This window comes from Periplaneta americana, chromosome 4 (assembly GCF_040183065.1).
Source record: "Periplaneta americana isolate PAMFEO1 chromosome 4, P.americana_PAMFEO1_priV1, whole genome shotgun sequence".
In the NCBI taxonomy this organism is placed as follows: domain Eukaryota; kingdom Metazoa; phylum Arthropoda; class Insecta; order Blattodea; family Blattidae; genus Periplaneta; species Periplaneta americana.
Window position 1 is genome coordinate 172993261 of NC_091120.1, and position 22902 is coordinate 173016162.

The 22902-nt window shown below is 42.1% G+C and overlaps 1 protein-coding gene across 5 annotated transcripts in view; it reads left to right on the top strand.

The window, feature by feature from the left end:
- Pfas (phosphoribosylformylglycinamidine synthase) overlaps window positions 1–22902 on the top strand; it is a 73678-nt gene that overhangs the window by 27162 nt on the left and 23614 nt on the right. For all 5 annotated transcript variants that reach the window (XM_069824363.1, XM_069824361.1, XM_069824364.1 and 2 more), the window contains 5 exons: window positions 4933–5156; window positions 7357–7482; window positions 10431–10667; window positions 13166–13291; window positions 14377–14557. In XM_069824363.1, coding sequence (XP_069680464.1) covers window positions 4933–5156; window positions 7357–7482; window positions 10431–10667; window positions 13166–13291; window positions 14377–14557 — 894 coding nt within the window. The remainder of the gene's footprint in view (window positions 1–4932; window positions 5157–7356; window positions 7483–10430; window positions 10668–13165; window positions 13292–14376; window positions 14558–22902) is intronic.

Sequence of the window (22902 nt, forward strand, 5' to 3'; positions counted from 1 at the left end):
AAATAGTGCAAAATGAAGCTGTAGAGATCTTCTTCTTCTTCTGCTATGGTATTACAGCTCAAATCGGGCCTTGACCTCCTCTATTCTCCTCTTCCAGTCAGATCTGTCCAGTGATGTTCTCTTCCATGCCGTTACTCCCAAAAACTTGTCTAGCATCCTCTCTCACTGCATCGGCCCATCTATCCTTCGGTCTGCCTATCAGTCTTTTACCATATATCCTTCCCTCCATTACTTTCCTAGGTATCCTCTGGTTCTCTGTTCTATTGATATGCCCAGCCCATTCCAATCTTCGGAGTTTGATGTGTGTCACTACATTCGTATTGTGAATTTTATTTGTTACAACAATGTAATTTATTGCTCACAACAATAATTCCTTTCTACAATTCGCCTTAAACGCTCTCGGCAACAATTGGATCTTCACTCAACACAGTATTCGTTATAGCACTCCACCGACGACAATGACAGTTTACTTGGATTTTTACGCACAACAATGAACTGTTAATCTTAACTAATATTTACAAAGCACTATTTACAAATCAGAACTACCAGTTCTCAGTTCACAGTTCTTCTATCTCAGTCACTCGAGTTCACAGTATCTCGAACCACAGACCTTCAGAGACAGTTCACTGTACTCGAACTCGGGTCCCTCCAACTGCGGTCCACTGCACTCGAACTCAGGTCCCTCCAACTGCGGTCCACTGCACTCGAACTCAGGCCTTCGGATGCTGACGCAGATGCGGACGCACACTCGAGTCGAACTCTGGCTTGCTTGCTCTGGCTTACTCACTGACGGAATAACTGAAAACTCTGAAACTGAAACTCTAGTTCGCTGGCGACTGCTCTTTTATAGCAAAATCATAGTTGCGAGAACCTTCTACAAGTGTGTAGAGAATTATCTCATATCTCTAGATCGACAGACTTCTGGAAGGGCCGGGAAGGTCCGTTCCCCCTTCCCTCCGTAAGCAGCTGCGCGCGCGGACTCGTCGCGTGACGTAATACACCCTCTCTCTTCTCTCCACCGCGCGACGTCACTGAATGTTCCGTGGAGCCTGTGCGATCTGCTTTCTTGCGGGACGCTGGTCGTGAGTTCGATTCTCACGTCGCTGTCACATTGCCCCCTCCTTAGGGCTGCTCGTCTCGGGCAGTCCCTTGGTAGGCTGCTAATCGGTCCAACGTTTGGGGTCCTCCGGCTGCTCCCTCCTTATGGTGGCGCCACCCTATCCTTGGCTTGGCTGGGCAGCGATACTCGTACTGCGTGGGCGTCATCTTGCTTTTCCCCTTGGCCCTCCAAGGAGAGCTCGCTGGCCACGGGTTGGTCTTCGGCGTCCATCAGGAACACTTCATCCCGACCAAGACGGAGTATACGGCGCCGGACGTCCACCGTCGCATCGAGTAACCGCATGGCGTCGAGTCCCAGGACGACGTCCTCGGTGATGTTGGCGACGAACACCCACATCTCCAGTTTCCTCTTCCCCAAGGTCAGGTCCAGGAAGACCTCTCTCTGGATGGGCAAGCTCTCGCCTGAAGCAGTCCGTAACTCGTATTGGCGCAGCGGCGTCCTCCCAGATAGGCCACGCACGACGTCTGGTCTGGCGATAGTGAGCATCGCCCCGGTGTCCACCAGTACTCTGCATGGACGGCCTTTTATCCGTCCTTCAGCAATCAGCCCATCGTCGCACCTTCTGTCGACCGGTTTCAGGACGAGCCGAGGGGACGGTGATGATGGCGCCGACGTGCTCCTCCTAGCATCGGCCCCCTCTCTCTCCTGACTGTTGCCAGGTCGGTCGCAACTCCTCCGCAGGTGCCCAGGTTCACCGCAGGACCAGCAGGTGGGCACCCGTCGTCTCCGTTGCTCAGGCGACTGTTGGTTTCTCTCGGTGTCAGCCACCTCTCTCTCCTGCCGGTGACCGGATCGGTCACAGTCCCTTCTCAGGTGTCCCGGTCTACCGCAGGACCAGCAGGTGGGCGCCCGTCGTCTCCGCCGCTCCTTTGACTGCTGGCGCTCCTCGACGTCGGCCACCTCTCTCTCCTGCCTGTGGCCGGATTGGTCACAGTCCCTTCTCAGGTGTTCCGGTCTGCCGCAGGACCAGCAGGTGGGCGCCCGTCGTCTCCGCCCCTCCGTTGACAGTTGGCGCTCCTCGACGTCGGCCACCTCTCTCTCCTGCTTGTGGCCAGATCGGTCGCAGTCCCTTTTCAAGTGTCCCGGTCTGCCACAGGACCAGCAGGTAGACGCTCCTCTCCTCTGCCGCTCGGGTGGCTTCGGTTGGTCCCCCCCAGCATCCGTCGCCGTGACGCTCCTGATCCAGTGCGGTGCTGAGACTCCCGCCGCCGACTTGGCCGCCTCCATCCTGAGGGCCGCCGCCAGAGCTGCGTTGATGGTGCGATGCTCTGCTAAGAGTAGCTGTTGTCTGATTTCGGGGTCTCGAACTCCGCTGCCGAAGGTGTAGGCCGCCTCTCCAGCGATGAAATCATTAGGTAGGCCCCTGAGCGCCTTATGGGCCAGTTGTTCCACCGCCATCGCGAATTCTTGCAGGGACTCGCCTGACTTTTGGACCCTCGTTTTTAGCTGGGTCCTAAATGCTGCAGCAAGTTGATGGTCACCATAACGTCCCTCCAAGGCCGCCATTATCTCAGCGGCTGTCCCATCTTCTGGAACGCTGTGAAGAATCTCCGACGCCTGTCCTTGAAGCGCGGCCAGCAGCTGAGTAGTTTTCTCTGCTGGCGTCCACCCATTGTGCTCTGCGATGGCCTCGAACTGGCGACGGAATATCGCCCAAGACGTCGTACCGTCGAACTTCGGCGTCTTGACGTTGTGATGTCTGGCTGAAGCCGATGGTTCCGCAGGGGCACTATATGGAGTCCTCAACTCTGTGGCCGCTTCTTGCATGGCACGTCGAACCTCCTCGGCAACTATCTGTTTATGTTCTCTAGCCTGGCGATCCACCAACGCGAGAATGTGCTTGTTTTCCTCAGCGTGTTTATCTATCATCTCACTCGTCTTGTCCAGCAACTCGGTCGTCTGCTCTTGACGACGCTCGAGATCACGGATTTTGCCATCGAAATGGTCTACCTCCTGTCTCAATTCGGTTACTGTCTCGTTTATAGTTGTAAAATTCTTGTTTAGGTTGTCAAGATCGGCTTTGAGTTCGTCTTTCACGATGGCGACAATTCCATCTACGTGGGCCGAAACGCTTTCAATTTGCGAAGTGACGTCATCTTTCACTCCGCTTATGTCGCCTTTCACTCCGCTTATGTCGCCTTTCACTTCACTTATGTCACTTTTCATCTCCGTTTTCACTTCACTTATATCGTTCTTGACCTCACTGATGTGCTTGTTCATGTCGTTCATGTCGTCTTTCATTTCTGCTTTTACTGCACTTAAGTCGTTTTTCAGTTCTGCGATGGCTTGCAGGATCAGCTGTAGGTTCTCCATTGTCGATAATATCCCGGTTCTGACACCAATGTGAATTTTTATTTGTTACAACAATGTAATTTATTGCTCACAACAATAATTCCTTTCTACAATTCGCCTTAAACGCTCTCGGCAACAATTGGATCTTCACTCAACACAGTATTCGTTATAGCACTCCACCGACGACAATGACAGTTTACTTGGATTTTTACGCACAACAATGAACTGTTAATCTTAACTAATATTTACAAAGCACTATTTACAAATCAGAACTACCAGTTCTCAGTTCACAGTTCTTCTATCTCAGTCACTCGAGTTCACAGTATCTCGAACCACAGACCTTCAGAGACAGTTCACTGTACTCGAACTCGGGTCCCTCCAACTGCGGTCCACTGCACTCGAACTCAGGTCCCTCCAACTGCGGTCCACTGCACTCGAACTCAGGCCTTCGGATGCTGACGCAGATGCGGACGCACACTCGAGTCGAACTCTGGCTTGCTTGCTCTGGCTTACTCACTGACGGAATAACTGAAAACTCTGAAACTGAAACTCTAGTTCGCTGGCGACTGCTCTTTTATAGCAAAATCATAGTTGCGAGAACCTTCTACAAGTGTGTAGAGAATTATCTCATATCTCTAGATCGACAGACTTCTGGAAGGGCCGGGAAGGTCCGTTCCCCCTTCCCTCCGTAAGCAGCTGCGCGCGCGGACTCGTCGCGTGACGTAATACACCCTCTCTCTTCTCTCCACCGCGCGACGTCACTGAATGTTCCGTGGAGCCTGTGCGATCTGCTTTCTTGCGGGACGCTGGTCGTGAGTTCGATTCTCACGTCGCTGTCACAGTATCTTGATATTGTTCCATTACTTCCTGGTTATACCTTATCCTCCATTGTCCATTTTCATTAACTGGTCCAACTATCCTCCTCAATATCTTTCTTTCAAATGCACCTAAGGCTGATTCTATCGTATTATTCATTACCCAAGTTTCACATCCACAACAGAGTACCATTCTAATCATTGTTTTATAGATTCGAAATTTAGTTTTATTATGTACAAATCTTGATTTCAGGATATCCAGTAATGCAAAGTATGTTTGATTTCCCTTCGTCATGCGTGTTTGTATATCTGTAGAGATCTGTAGGTACAAAAATGTTTGGTCGAGAGTAAATTATAGGTTGATTTACTTCCAACACAAAATAACTTACTGGTTAAAAATTTAGAATATTTAGTTCCAAAATTCATCTCCTTTGTTGTAACTCAGAATGCACCCATCAGTCAATATTACACCCTGACTCTCAACTAGTCATAACTACTATCTTGCTGCAAACATCTTTACAGAGCATATACTTTCTCATTCGTCAGACTAGGAGTTGACACATGGCTTGAAAATATAGCAACATGCTGAGTGCTCTGACAATCTAAAGTCATAATTGATCATTTCATAATATTGAAAAACAAGACTGATAATGACTTTGTCGTGATATTAATAACCAATTAACTAGAATGTAACTTTCGCTGCAGGAAATGTATTGAAGGAGTTGGTGGAACCATCTGGTGCCATAATCTTTACAAATAAGTTCCAACTGGGAGACCCCACAATCAGCACTCTTGAACTCTGGGGAGCTGAATACCAGGAGAATGACGCTATGCTGTGCCATGCGACTGATGTCCCTCTTTTGCAGCAGATTGGAGACAGAGAGAGATGCCCCATCAACTTTGTTGGTACTGTTCTCGACAGTGGGAAGGTAAGACTTCTACTAACTACAAATCATTATGGAATTTAATTGGTTATCGTGAGATAAAGGAAGACAACAGCTTATAAGTCTCATATAGTTTTCTCATAATAAATTAGAAAACATTACTAGGCATGACTGGAAATAAAAGTTGTGATCAGCAAGCATATAATAGTACATTATGCAACGAGCCTATAATGATAGTAATTAAGACGCGAGGATGTTTATGAAACGAGCTCAAGCGAGTTTCATAATTTTCATACGAGTGTCTTAATTACCATTATAGGCAAGTTTCATACGACTTTTTATGCTCGACCATATTTCTAATTTGAAATTTGAAAGTATTCATGTTATGGTTATGTGACTGGGGAGTGAACTGACCTTGTGCAATCTCGTAAATTGTGAGATGTGCGCAGACGCGAAAGTATTGATTTTCTCCGAGCAACGAATGTTGACGACCTTGACATAATCTAGTAAGATAAACGTTAAACTTGATATAACCTTGAAATTGAATTCGACATTGAAAAACGAGATGACAAATTGAATTTATTTGAATATTATTTACAATTAACGCTAATTATTATAGTAACAGAACATAACCTTCTGCGACAGTATTGGATTTCCAGCCTGCATGATGTTTTGCTAGTTGTCTTTCGATTGCATATCCGAGAATAATCGAAAACCTGAATTTTAATGAATATGACATGCATTGAAGGATTGCTACCAGGTGTATAATTACTACATTTCGGCATGGTCGAGCATAAAAAGATATGAGAGCTAGAAGTGTTTCATTAAGACCAAAAATACATATATAGTAGTTTATTTTTTGAAAGACAACCTGGTGGCATTGGATAAAAAAAAAAATTTGTACATACCGAAGTTAATGACAGATTACTTCCACGCCTTTTGTAGGCTATGTCATGGTACCAATTTCTTCAACTTAGGTTAAAATGTCCATTATGAGTTGAACATAGCTAACAAGTGATGTAGGCTACTCTCTCTCTCTAGCATTGTATGAAGGAAGCATGGCTAAACTAGCTGTTGGGAAGTTCAGCTAATTTTGGAAGTTAAAATCGTAGAATTTAGAAAGGATTTTTGTGTGGAGATAAAGTTTAATACTTAAGGTACTGTAATTCAGTGAGCCATGGTATTATTTTTCTTAAAAGACGAGTACTTTCCTGGACGAGAAATGGAAATACAATACAAATCACCTGAACTTCTGCGCGTAATTCTGACGAGTTATAATATGTTTATCTGCAAATTAATGTACAAATCAAGGTTTATGTAAACGTTATGTTTCTAAACATAATGCAATTTATCTTTTTATAGCATGGGTAAGAAAGATATGGGACGAACCTGGAACATTTCCTAGACAGCGTTAGTTCAGTTCACTTCACATGACAATGAGTTCATGAGATATCCGTTCCTATTTTAAAAGTACAGAATAAAATGAAATGAGCTGGACATTATACCCTCAGACTACCATGTTTCTGAAATATTATTGCTTTTCTTCTTCTTCTCCTCCTCCTCCTCCTCCTCCTCCTTCTGTGGTATTACAGTCCTTGTTGCCCGACCTTAGCCTCTTCATGATAGCTATTCATTCTAATTGAACCTGAGCTTTCCTCCTCCATCTCTTGATTTCTGCTTTTTTGAAGTCATTCTGTACATTACCTAACCATCTTAGCTTTGGTCAAATATTTCAAGTCAAAATAGCCTCTAGACTAAGGCAGGTAGTCACTAGAGAAAAATATCTCATTTTTGTATGATATCATCCCTTATCATAAACTGATTTGGTATTTGTGAGTAAACGAAAACAAAGTCTGATATATTTTAACATTAAATGCCGATTTTTGTTATTATAAAAATATTAAAATATTAATTGTAGCTGTTTTATGTAAATTTATAAAAAATTAATTACATAGTCTACTCAAACTGTTCAATTCATAATTGGAATAGTGTAGAGACTGCCATTTTTGTGTGTCATCCATAGAAACAAATTTCTTATTTTTATATGTTTGCATATAAAATTATTTCTTTAATGTGTGTGTTCTGAATAATAGTTGAAGAAAGTTCACTATAAGCAGCAGTATCATCCATGTATGATGAAGTAATTGAATTGTTGTGAAATGTGATAAACATATAATGGGAAAGTACCGTTTGTGTCACCTTTACCAATGAAACTGTTTCACATAGATACCTTTGTCATGGACAGGTGATTCTTTCTGAGGAAGAGGAAATGGATGAAAAGAAATACTTATCTGGCAGCTATGCGCAAGAAAATGTAAGACATCCAGTGGACCTTGAATTGGAGCTAGTGCTGGGAAAGATGCCACAGAAAGTAAGAATATCACTTTGTTTCTTTGATCACAAATAGGAGCTGCCTGTGTATTTTGTTCTTCTTTACACTGTAAATTAAAATATACCCATCAAAAGAGTTTTGAAATTTCAATTTTTGTTTTGGTAGGATTTGCTTAAACTTCTTTTATTAATCTAACTTTGTCTTTTAGCGAGTAGCTATTTCTCTTACTATCACACATGATTGCTAGACAGGTATTGAGTGACCTACAGCTGTTTTCAAATATTTGGAACATGTCTCATGAGAAAGATCAGCTAGCATGTAAAGATGGAGCACACCAGCTCTGTATTTGCTTGGGCTGTGTGAGTTTGCTGTCTTACCAGTACAAGACCCATAACCTTAAGATCACTGATGTAAGTAAAGAGGCAGGGATATCTTCATTGTAACATGACTGATATGTTTCCCATATCCTACAGCTGACCTTGAACATTGCAGGGAATGATTAAAATGTACTCAAAATCAAAAGATAAAGATATGTGAAGTTAAAATGTAACTTTATTACGTATCAGAGCAAACAAAATTATTTACAATTTAAACATAAATGCAAAACCATAGTTTTCCTCTCCAAAGCTGCAATCTAGGACATTAGTTCAACTAGATCAGGCATGCCAAATAGTCTGGGTGTAAGATTGTGTGAGCTGCAAGGAAAAGAAATAATCATGTTATATAATGCGTAATGTATTAGCAGTATTTATTTATAGAAATACATATTGTTTGCTAGTAAGAAAAAACAACAGTAACACGGATTAATGTTTTCTTCCCAATATCTGACAGCTCTTCTCTATCACCAACCAATGTATAACCTCAAAATCACTACGCTATGCGCCATTTTCACGTTTCATTTTATGAACACTCTGAACATGGCCCGCATTCCCACTTGTTTGCTCATAATAAGCTGGGGCCGCACAGATATGAGTCAGGGGCCACGAGTTTGACACATCTGAACTAAATTCTCTAAAATAGAAAAAATTTTGAAAAGACATTGCATGATAAAACAAATTCAAAATTTAAGTAAGGACGTAGTTTTCAAATGGATCCCAGCCCACTGTGAGCTGAATGATAATGAGAAAGCTGATATGTTAGTCAAGAAAGGAGCTAAAATCAGTGTAATAACTAGAGCTAGGATTCATATGTGGTAAAAGCTAATATTTATAGTCGGTATGGTTTATAAACATGTAAGCCATGCCCCCCACTCCTTATACTTCCCATTCTTGTTATTCAGTACTTCCATTAGATAGCGCTAAGGGTCTTTAATCCTCTTAACCACCACTTACAAAACAGCGGGGGGTTTAAAAGCTGCATTGTCTAGTTCTTTTGACTTTTCTTGCATTTCAGGTCACGTCAACCAAGCTTAAAACCTTCTTAACCGGCATCACATCGACTCAGTTATACTCTGCGTCATTCTTAACTCTTACTACATATAAATCCTAGCTCTAGTAATAACATACTAAAAAGGTTCATATGAATCTATTAAACTGGTTATAAAAAAGGAGAATTAACTCCAATCATCATTCAGATTCATTGAAAGATTTAAAATTAATTCCTGATCTCCCTCGAAATTCCACTGTGGCCATGTTCAGATTGGTTACTGGTCACGATTGCCTCAGTAAACACCATCATCGGATCAGCTTACTAACTTCTCCTAAATGCTTGTTATGCATGGACATGGAATATCTGGCAAATTGCGAATCTCTTGAAACTTTTGTGGATCTTGCGTCCAAATATTCTAAAGAAAGAAGGGACTTTGTTGTTAAATCCTGAGCATTAGATATATACACGCACACATACATAAAATTTAAACTCGATTTAAAAATAATAGTACTTACAAATTACGTATAAATCAATTACATACAACTCAAAATTAATTTATGTGTATATAAAGAGATAGGTTTGGAAGTAAATCCCGAAAAGACAAAGTATATGATTATGTCTCGTGACGAGAATATTATACGAAATGGAAATATAAAAATTGGAAATTTATCTTTTGAAGAGGTGGAGAAGTTCAAATATCTGGGAACAACAGTAACAAATATAAATGATACTTGGGAGGAAATTAAACACAGAATAAATATGGGAAATGCCTATTATTATTCGGTTGAGAAACTTTTATCATCCAGTCTGCTGTCAAAAAATCTGAAAGTTAGAATTTATAAAACAGTTATATTACCGGTTGTTCTGTATGGTTGTGAAACTTGGACTCTCACTTTGAGAGAGGAACAGAAATTAAGGGTGTCTGAGAATAAGGTTCTTAGGAAAATATTTGGGGCTAAAAGGGATGAAGTTACAGGAGAATGGAGAAAGTTACACAACACAGAACTGCACGCATTGTATTCTTCACCTGACATAATTAGGAACATTAAATCCAGACGTTTGAGATGGGCAGGGCATGTAGCACTTATGGGCGAATCTAGAAATGCATATAGAGTGTTAGTTGGGAGGCCGGAGGGAAAAAGACCTTTGGGGAGGTCGAGATGTAGATGGGAAGATAATATTAAAATGGATTTGAGGGAGGTGGGATATGATGATAGAGAATGGATTAATCTTGCTCAGGATAGGGACCAATGGCGGGCTTATGTGAGGGCAGCAATGAACCTCCGGGTTCCTTAAAAGCCAGTAAGTAAGTAAGTAAGTATAAATGTAATTTTGCCAAGACCTATGCATAATTACGTATAAACCAGAACTACATATAACTGGGTTAGGTATAACCCACATTCTGCTGTAATTTACCTTGATCTTGCCAAGCCTTTGCTATGCCTTAAAAGGAAGGTAGGAATGTCTGATGGAATCTAGGTTATTATTGGGGTTAGCGTAATATAACCAGCATTGGCAGGCATCCACGCAAGAGTAGACATAACAGACTTACCCTAAAATTTAGAAAGAAAAAAAAAAACAGTAGAATTGCGAGATACAAAGAGATGATATTGTTGCAGGTATTCAATTTGGATCGCAAGCCTGCAATTGTCAAGTCTCTGAGTCTACCAGCTGACCTGACTGTGAAGTTGGCTCTGGAGCGGGTACTAAGACTGCCATCTGTTGCCAGCAAGCGCTACCTGACCAACAAGGTGGACCGATGTGTGACAGGCCTCATCGCACAGCAGCAGTGTGTGGGTCCTCTCCATACACCCCTTGCAGATGTGGCTGTCACAGCTCTCACTCACTTCAGTCCTGTAAGTTTAGTGGAAGTGCGCTGCTTCACTATGAATTATTAAACTTGTAAGAACTTTCTTGTAGTGCCATTCCTAATGTAAGGGGTTTGTACAGTATGTGGCAAAACAAACAATATTGAAATTATCTCTCATCTTCTCTTCATGTTTCCCCAGCAACCAAGAATTTATTTATTTTATCTAATAGTTTGACACATTTTATATTCAGTTTTGGGGTTAGTGCTGAAATTATGCTTCTCAAAACAGAGGAGAAGATGTTTATTGTCAAACATTATAGGAAACTGCATTCTCATTCCCTTCCCAATTCCCGGATTTCACGGCCCCAGATGCCTACATATGGGGCATGCTGAAAGAATTTGTTTTCCGGTCAGATGATCCACCTGAAATGTTCCCCAATTATGGGAGAAAATAGTCATTTTTTGTGTCCTTGCAGCAACATGTGTTCATCAACACGTTCAACAATCTAAAGGACCATTATAAAAACTAACAAAGAACTAAATGATTTGAATAATTTCGAGGGAAAAATTGTTCCGGAGCCGGGTATCGAACCCGGGACCTTTGGTTTAACGTACCAACGCTCTACCACTGAGCTACTCGGGAACTCTAACCGACACCGATCCAATTTTTCCCTCTATATCCACAGACCTCAAAGTGGGCTGACAACCGTCAAGCAACCAACTTCGAGTGCACACTAACTCCGTGTGACTTAAATTGTGGCTTTCTGTTAACGAACAGTGACGTGTATTATGCAAATCAAGATTTCAGGTATAACTCCCTGTAAAGTTGATTTGAATAATTTCGAGGGAAAAATTGTTCCGGAGCCGGGTATCGAACCCGGGACCTTTGGTTTAACGTACCAACGCTCTACCACTGAGCTACTCGGGAACTCTAACCGACACCGATCCAATTTTTCCCTCTATATCCACAGACCTCAAAGTGGGCTGACAACCGTCAAGCAATCAACTTCGAGTGCACACTAACTCCGTGTGACTTAAATTGTGGCTTTCTGTTAACGAACAGTGACGTGTATTATGCAAATCAAGATTTCAGGTATAACTCCCTGTAAAGTTGATTTGAATAATTTGCAACTAAATGATTTAATACACAATGAAAATATAATAAATTTCATCAGGGCTATGAGGTTAAGTTGGTTTGGCCATGTTAAAATAATGAAAGACCAGAGGCTAGTGAAAGGTATATATAAATGGAAACCCCTGGGAACTAGAGCAAGGGGTAGACTGAAAAGCTGCTGGGAAGATGATATTGTGAATGATTTGAGGAAACTAAGACTCATGGATTCGATGATGGTCGTACAGAATAGAAGTTCCTGGAAAAAAATTGTTGAGAAGGCCAAGACATTCAATTTTGAAGTTGTAGTGCCTTGAGAAGAAGAAGAAAAAAGGACCATTATGAACAATGTGTGAGACATGAGGATACACATTTTGAACACATACTGTACTGATGCATTTAGATATGTGTTGCTGTATTCACTTTGCATGTAATAATGGCTTATCTTGATTTTCAGAGTACGTTTGTAATTTCAGCATTGTTTGTTTTGCCGCATACTGTACTTACTCCAGAATTTCATAATGTTTCATGCTCCAGGAACATTTATCCTCTGGTATCTTAAAAAGATGATAGTACAGTAATTTTTCATTGTTTTTGTATTGGTGATGAGATGACTTTTAATTGTGGAGAAATGATAAAATGATAGCAGAGGAAACTTGAATTTCAAAAGAAAAAAGTCTCTCAGTACTGTTGACCACTTGGGCTAACCTGATTTTGAACTTGAATCTCTCAGTGTATTCCGAATCTCACCGGACTGAATGGCATCAATGACGTCACACCGCAGCAAAATGGGAACAAAACTGCTTGAAGGTTGAAGGGTCATCACGGCAGCTGTGCGAGTTGTCTGTGCTACACTAGCAAGATTTTGCGAAATTTTCATACATTCACCTAGTTAAAATGAAATAGAGCAGAAACACTTCATTTCTTGATCCAGTGTAAGATTAATTATCTGATTACAACATTACTAAATTATGTAAATGCTTCAGATCTCACTTTAGTTGTTTTGAGGATTACTTATGTGGAACATCGAAATTAGCTCTCATTTGATTTATTTTGGAAAATATCGTGTTTAAAAGATTTTATATCTTGGTGTGGTTGGCACCATACTCCTACCTCCTTTTACTCCCGGGAAAGACCCAGTACTCAATTTGATAGGAGGCTGAGTGAACCTTGGGGCCGTTCTGGAAGTTTGGCAAAGAGAAAAACCCCGTCTCAACACGGGATCGAACCCCTGACCTTCCAGTCCATAACCAGCAGCTCTCCCAACTCAGCTACCCAGCTGCCATTATGTTCGTACATAGCCAAATAAAATAATTACTAGGTAATATTAAAGAAATAAGAAATTCTTCATAATGAAGCAGGATATATGTACGTATGTAATTGTAAGAGTGTCATATATTCAATTGTTCTCTTGTGTACCATGTGTTGTGCAGGAAGGAATTGCTAGTGCGATTGGCGAGCAGCCAGTTAAAGGCTTGGTTGATGCACCAGCAGGCGCAAGAATGGCTGTTGCAGAATCACTCACTAATCTGGTGTTTGCCCGGGTATCTGACATAAAGGTAGGGCTACTTGAATAACCTGATATTTACATTTTTCATTTATAGTATACGTTTTTAAGAAAATATGACTGCTGACGATGAAGCACGAGAACTTCTAGTTTATTTAAGGTACATTACCCTTTTTTTGACTATTTTTAACACTTCGACATTTTCAAGTTTTATCATAGTTTATAAATTATATTTTTCTGACATTTTTCAAAATGCTTCTCACTCTCGTGAAGGTCAAATAGCCCTAAAATGAGGCATATTATTTTATTGATGAATTCAGTAACTCATAGAAAAAAGAAAATAGTCATCCTTTCAGCTCAACAATTTCCTTCTGGGAATTTCGGGTGCATTTGAATTACTTTAGTTTCGTTTTAAGCTACATCTAACAAGTTTAACGTGAAATATGAATATAAATTAGCCAATTAGTAATATGTAGATGACATCTACTATATTTTTGTTATGCCAAAAAGTTGATTTCTTGTGATGCTTAATAAGTGACTTTCATAGATTACATGCCAAGCAATCTCATCTTGTAATCCATAAAGCCTATACATGGGGTTATAATCATAGACTGAGTGTATATAATAACGTCGCCTGAATGCAAGAATTAGGTAACTCGAAATTTGCGTTTTTTAGTTACATCTTTTATAGCATAGCAAAAATCGCACAAAATGTAATCCAGGATCTAGGTAACTGACCGAACGATACCAGCGACATCTATTTTCCAATATAACAAATAGGTAAAAGAAAACGAGACATATTCCTTAGTCCAATAAATAAATAAATAGGCGATGTCACGAAATATGAAAAATCAAGTTACCTAGTTCTTGCATTCAGGCGATGATATGCTTTCTAAGGTCACATTGTTGTGTCACTAAATCTCATACAGTTGTCAGGTTGGTTCCTTTCAGGACCAAGACTTCCAGTTCTGACATGATGATGTGGCCTTTACCCTGAAGGCTTAGCTATAACTCCAGACCCTGGACGCCTATTTTGTTATTGTCTTGTACTTTCTAAGCACTGCTTGAATAGAATTAAAGTGAGTAGAGATATCGAATGTAAAACTATAATAAATGGGTTATTTTCTGTTCTTGCAGGATATAAAGTGCAGCGGGAACTGGATGTGGGCGGCCAAGCTGCCAGGTGAAGGAGCAGCTCTGTATGATGCCTGCACTGCCATGTGCAAGGTGATGACGCAACTTGGCATTGCGGTTGATGGTGGGAAGGACTCCCTCAGTATGGCAGCCAGAGTGGATGGCGACACTGTCAAGGCACCTGGTATGAAATATATCGTTATGTAACACTACCACCACATACAGAACCACAGCCAACACCACCATCACACAACAGCCACCACCACCACCAACAACAACAATACAACCATCATCACCAACACCACAACCAACACCAATATCAATACCATCATCACCACAAACACAATCACCACCACCAATGCACCATAAACACCACTATCACTACTATTATCATCATTACCATCACCACAAACACAACGATCACTACCAAAATAACCCTTACCACCTCCAACACACCACACCACCAACACTAACAAAACTATTACCAACACCATAATCACCACTACCACCTATAACACAACCACCACCAACACTACAATCACTACTACCACCTCCAACACACCACACCACCAACACTAACAAAACTACTACCAACACCATAATCACCACTACCACCTATAACACAACTACCACCAACACTACAATCACTACTACCACCTCCAACACACCACACCACCAACACTAACAACACTACTACCAACACCATAATCACCACTACCACCTATAACACAACTACCACCAACACTACAATCACTACTACCACCTCCAACATACCACACCACCAACACTAACAACACTACTACCAACACCATAATCACCACTACCACCTATAACACAACCACCACCAACACTACAATCACTACTACCACCTCCAACACACCACACCACCAACACTAACAACACTACTACCAACACCATAATCACCACTACCACCTATAACACAACCAACACCAACACTACAATGTCCACACCTGTGGAGTAATGGTCAGCGCATCTGGCCGCGAAACCAGGTGGCCCGGGTTCGAATCCCGGTCGGGGCAAGTTACCTGGTTGAGGTTTTTTCCGGGGTTTTCCCTCAACCCAATACGAGCAAATGCTGGGTAACTTTGGGTGCTGGACCCCAGACTCATTTCACCGGCATTATCACCTTCATATCATTCAGACGCTAAATAACCTGAGATGTTGATACAGCGTCGTAAAATAACACAAAAAAAAAACACTACAATCACTACTACCACCTCCAACACACCACACCACACCACCAACACTAACAAAACTGCTACCAACACCATAATCACCACTACCACCTATAACACTACAGTCACTACTAGCACCTCCAACACACCACACCACCAACACTAACAAAACTACTACCAACACCATAATCACCACTACCACCTATAACACAACCACCACCAACACTACAATCACTACTACCACCTCCAACACACCACACCACCAACACTAACAACACTACTACCAACACCATGATTACCACTACCACATATAACACAACCACCACCATCACTACTACCAACTCCAACACACCACACCACCAACACTAAAAAAACTACTACCAACACCATAATCACCACTACCACCTATAACACTACAGTCACTACTACCACCTCCAACATACCACACCACCAACATTAACAAAACTACTACCAACAACATAATCACCACTACCACCTATAACACAACCACCACCAACACTACAATCACTACTACCATCTCCAACACACCACACCACCAACACTAACAACACTACTACCAACACCATAATCACCACTACCACCTATAACACAAACACCACCGACACTACAAACACTACTACCACCTCCAACACCACACCACCAACACTAACAAAACTACTACCAACACCATAATCACCACTACCACCTATAACACAACCAACACCAACACTACAATCACTACTACCACCTCCAACACACCACACCACACCACCAACACTAACAAAACAACTACCAACACCATACTCACCACTACCACCTATAACACTACAGTCACTACTACCACCTCCAACACACCACACCACCAACACTAACAAAACTACTACCAACACCATAATCACCACTACCACCTATAACACTACAGTCACTACTACCACCTCCAACACACCACACCACCAAAATTAACAAACTACCAACACCATAATCACCACTACCCCCTATAACACTACAGTCACTACTACCACCTCCAACACACCACACCACCAACACTAACAAAACTACTACCAACACCATAATCACCACTACCACCTATAACACAACCACCACCAACACTACAATCACTACTACCACCTCCAACACACCACACCACCAACACTAACAACACTACTACCAACACCATAATCACCACTACCACATATAACACAACCACCAACAACACTACATTCACTACTACCAACTCCAACACACCACACCACCAACACTAACAAAACTACTACCAACACCATAATCACCAATACCACCTATAACACTACAGTTACTACTACCACCTCCAACGTACCACACCACCAACACTAACAAAACTACTACCAACACCATAATCACCACTACCACCTATAACACAACCACCACCAACACTACAATCACTACTACCATCTCCATCACACCACACCACCAACACTAACAACACTACTACCAACACCATCATCACCACTACCACCTATAACACAACCATCACCAACACTACAATCACTACTACCAACTCCAACACACCACACCACCAACACTAACAAAACTACTACCAACACCATAATCACCACTAACACCTATAACACAACCAACACCAACACTACAATCACTACTACTACCACCACCAACACACCACACCACAAACACTAACAACACTACTACCAACACCATAATCACCACTACCACCTATTACACAACTACCACCTCCAACACTAACAAAACTACTACCAACACCATAATCACCACTACCACCTATAACACAACCAACACCAACACTACAATCACTACTACCAACTCCAACACACCACACCACCAACACTAACAAAACTACTACCAACACCATAATCACCACTACCACCTATAACACAACCAACACCAACACTACAATACTACAATCACTACTACCACCTCCAACACACAACACCACACCACCAACACTAACAAAACTACTACCAACACCATAATCACCACTACCACCTATAACACTACAGTCACTACTACCACCTCCAACACACCACACCACCAACACTAACAACACTACTACCAACACCATAATAACCACTACCACCTATAACACAACCAACACCAACACTAACAAAACTACTACCAACACCATAATCACCACTACCACCTATAACACAACAACCACCAACACTACAATCACTACTACCACCTCCAACACACCACACCACCAACACTAACAACACTACTACCAACACCATAATCACCACTACCACATATAACACAACCACCACAATCACTACTACCAACTCCAACACACCACACCACCAACACTAAAAAAACTACTACCAACACCATAATCACCACTACCACCTATAACACTACAGTCACTACTACCAACTCCAACATACCACACCACCAACACTAACAAAACTACTACAAACACCATAATCACCACTACCACCTATAACACAACCACCACCAACACTACAATCATTACTACCATCTCCAACACACCACACCACCAACACTAACAATACTACTACCAACATCATAATCACCACTACCACCTTTAACACTACAGTCACTACTAGCACCTCCAACACACCACACCACCAACACTAACAAAACTATTACCAACACCATAATCACCACTACCACCTATAACACTACAGTCACTACTACCACCTCCAACACACCACACCACCAACATTAACAAAACTACTACCAACACCATAATCACCACTACCACCTATAACACTACAGTCACTACTACCACCTCCAACACAACACACCACCAACACTAACAAAACTACTACCAACACCATAATCACCACTACCACCTATAACACAACCAACACCAACACTACAATCACTACTACCACCTCCAACACACCACACCACCAACACTAACAACACTACTACCAACACCATAATCACCACTACCACATATAACACAACCACCACCAACACTACATTCACTACTACCAACTCCAACACACCACACCACCAACACTAACAAAACTACTACCAACATCATAATCACCACTACCACCTATAACACTACACTCACTACTACCACCTCCAACATACCACACCACCAACACTAACAAAACTACTACCAAAACCATAATCACCACTACCACCTATAACACAACCACCACCAACACTACAATCACTACTACCATCTCCAACACACCACACCACCAACACTAACAACTCTACTACCAACACCATCATCACCACTACCACCTATAACACAACCACCACCAACACTACAATCACTACTACTAACTCCAACACACCACACCACCAACACTAACAAAACTACTACCAACACCATAATCACCACTACCACCTATAACACAACCACCACCAACACTGCAATCATTATTACCACCTTCAACACACCACACCACCAACACTAACAACACTACTACAAACACCATAATCACCACTACCACATATAACACAACCACCACTGATAATACAAACACTACTACCACCTCCAACACACCACACCACCAACACTAACAAAACTACTACCAACACCATAATCACCACTACCACCTATAACACAACCAACACCAACACTACACTCACTACTACCACCTCCAACACACCACACCACACCACCAACACTAACTAAACAACTACCAACACCATAATCACCACTACCACCTATAACACTACAGTCACTACTACCACCTCCAACACACCACACCACCAACACTAACAAAACTACTACCAACACCATAATCACCACTACCACCTATAACACAACCACCACCAACACTACAATCACTACTACCACCTCCAACACACGACACCACCAACACTAACAACACTACTACCAACACCATAATCACCACTACCACATATAACACAACCACCACCAACACTACATTCACTACTACCAACCCCAACACACCACACCACCAACACTAACAAAACTACTACCAACATCATAATCACCACTACCACCTATTACACTACAGTCACTACTACCACTTCCAACATACCACACCACCAACAATAACAAAACTACTACCAACACCATAATCACCACTACCACCTATAACACAACCACCACCAACACTACAATCACTACTACCATCTCCAACACACCACACCACCAACACTAAAAACACTACTACCAACACCATCATCACCACTACCACCTATAACACAACCACCACCAACACTACAATCACTACTACTAACTCCAACACACCACACCACCAACACTAACAAAACTACTACCAACACCATAATCACCACTACCACCTATAACACAACCAACACCAACACTACAATCACTACTACCACCTCCAACACACCATACCACCAACACTAACAACACTACTGCCAACACCATAATCACCACTACCACCTATAACACAACCACCACCAACACTACAATCGCTACTACCAACTCCAACACACCACACCACCAACACTAACAAAACTACTACCAACACCATAATCACCACTACCACCTATTACACAACCACCACCATCACTGCAATCACTACTACCACCTCCAACACACCACACCACCAACACTAACAAAACTACTACCAACACCACAATCACCACTACCACCTATAACACAACCAACACCAACACTACAGTCACTAGTACCAACTCCAACACACCACACCACCAACACTAACAAAACTACTACCAACACCATAATCACCACTACCACCTATAACACAACCAACACCAACACTACAATCACTACTACCACCTCCAACACACCACACCACACCACCAATACTAACAAAACTACTACCAACACCATAATCACCACTACCACCTATAACACTACAGTCACTACTACCACCTCCAACACACCACACCACCAACACTAACAACACTACTACCAACACCATAATAACCACTACCACCTATAACACAACCAACACCAACACTAACAAAACTACTACCAACACCATAATCACCACTACCACCTATAACACAACAACCACCAACACTACAATCACTACTACCACCTCCAACACACCACACCACCAACACTAACAACACTACTACCAACACCATAATCACCACTACCACATATAACACAACCACCACAATCACTACTACCAACTCCAACACACCACACCACCAACACTAAAAAAACTACTACCAACACCATAATCACCACTACCACCTATAACACTACATTCACTACTACCACCTCCAACATACCACACCACCAACACTAACAAAACTACTACAAACAACATAATTACCACTACCACCTATAACACAACCACCACCAACACTACAATCACTACTACCATCTCCAACACACCACACCACCAACACTAACAATACTACTACCAACATCATAATCACCACTACCACCTATAACACTACAGTCACTACTAGCACCTCCAACACACCACACCACCAACACTAACAAAACTACTACCAACACCATAATCACCACTACCACCTATAACACTACAGTCACTACTACCACCTCCAACACAACACACCACCAACACTAACAAAACTACTACCAACACCATAATCACCACTACCACCTTTAACACAACCAACACCAACACTACAATCACTACTACCACCTCCAACACACCACACCACCAACACTAACAACACTACTACCAACACCATAATCACCACTACCACATATAACACAACCACCACCAACACTATATTCACTACTACCAACTCCAACACACCACACCACCAACACTAACAAAACTACTACCAACATCATAATCACCACTACCACCTATAACACTACACTCACTACTACCACCTCCAACATACCACACCACCAACAGTAACAAAACTACTACCAACACCATAATCACCACTACCACCTATAACACAACCACCACCAACACTACAATCACTACTACCATCTCCAACACACCACACCACCAACACTAACAACTCTACTACCAACACCATCATCACCACTACCACCTATAACACAACCACCACCAACACTACAATCACTACTACTAACTCCAACACACCACACCACCAACACTAACAAAACTACTACCAACACCATAATCACCACTACCACCTATAACACAACCACCACCAACACTGCAATCACTATTACCACCTCCAACACACCACACCACCAACACTAACAACACTACTACAAACACCATAATCTCCACTACCACATATAACACAACCACAACTGATACTACAAACACTACTACCACCTCCAACACACCACACCACCAACACTAACAAAACTACTACCAACACCATAATCACCACTACCACCTATAACACAACCAACACCAACACTACAATCACTACTACCACCTCCAACACACCACACCACACAACCAACACTAACTGAACAACTACCAACACCATAATCACCACTACCACCTATAACACTACAGTCACTACTACCACCTCCAACACACCACACCACCAACACTAACAAAACTACTACCAACACCATAATCACCACTACCACCTATAACACAACCACCACCAACACTACAATCACTACTACCACCTCCAACACACCACACCACCAACACTAACAACACAACTACCAACACCATAATCACCACTACCACATATAACACAACCACCACCAACACTACATTCACTACTACCAACTCCAAAACACCACACCACCAACACTAACAAAACTACTACCAACATCATAATCACCACTACCACCTATTACACTACAGTCACTACTACCACTTCCAACATACCACACCACCAACAATAACAAAACTACTACCAACACCATAATCACCACTACCACCTATAACACAACCACCACCAACACTACAATCACTACTACCATCTCCAACACACCACACCACCAACACTAACAACACTACAACCAACACCATCATCACCCCTACCACCTATAACACAACCACCACCAACACTACAATCACTACTACTAACTCCAACACACCACACCACCAACACTAACAAAACTACTACCAACACCATAATCACCACTACCACCTATAACACAACCAACACCAACACTACAATCACTACTACCACCTCCAACACACCATACCACCAACACTAACAACATTACTGCCAACACCATAATCACCACTACCACCTATAACACAACCTCCACCAACACTACAATCGCTACTACCAACTCCAACACACCACACCACCAACACTAACAAAACTACTAACAACACCATAATCACCACTACCACCTATTACACAACCACCACCATCACTACAATCACTACTACCACCTCCAACACACCACACCACCAACACTAACAAAACTACTACCAACACCATAATCACCACTACCACCTATAACACAACCAACACCAACACTGCA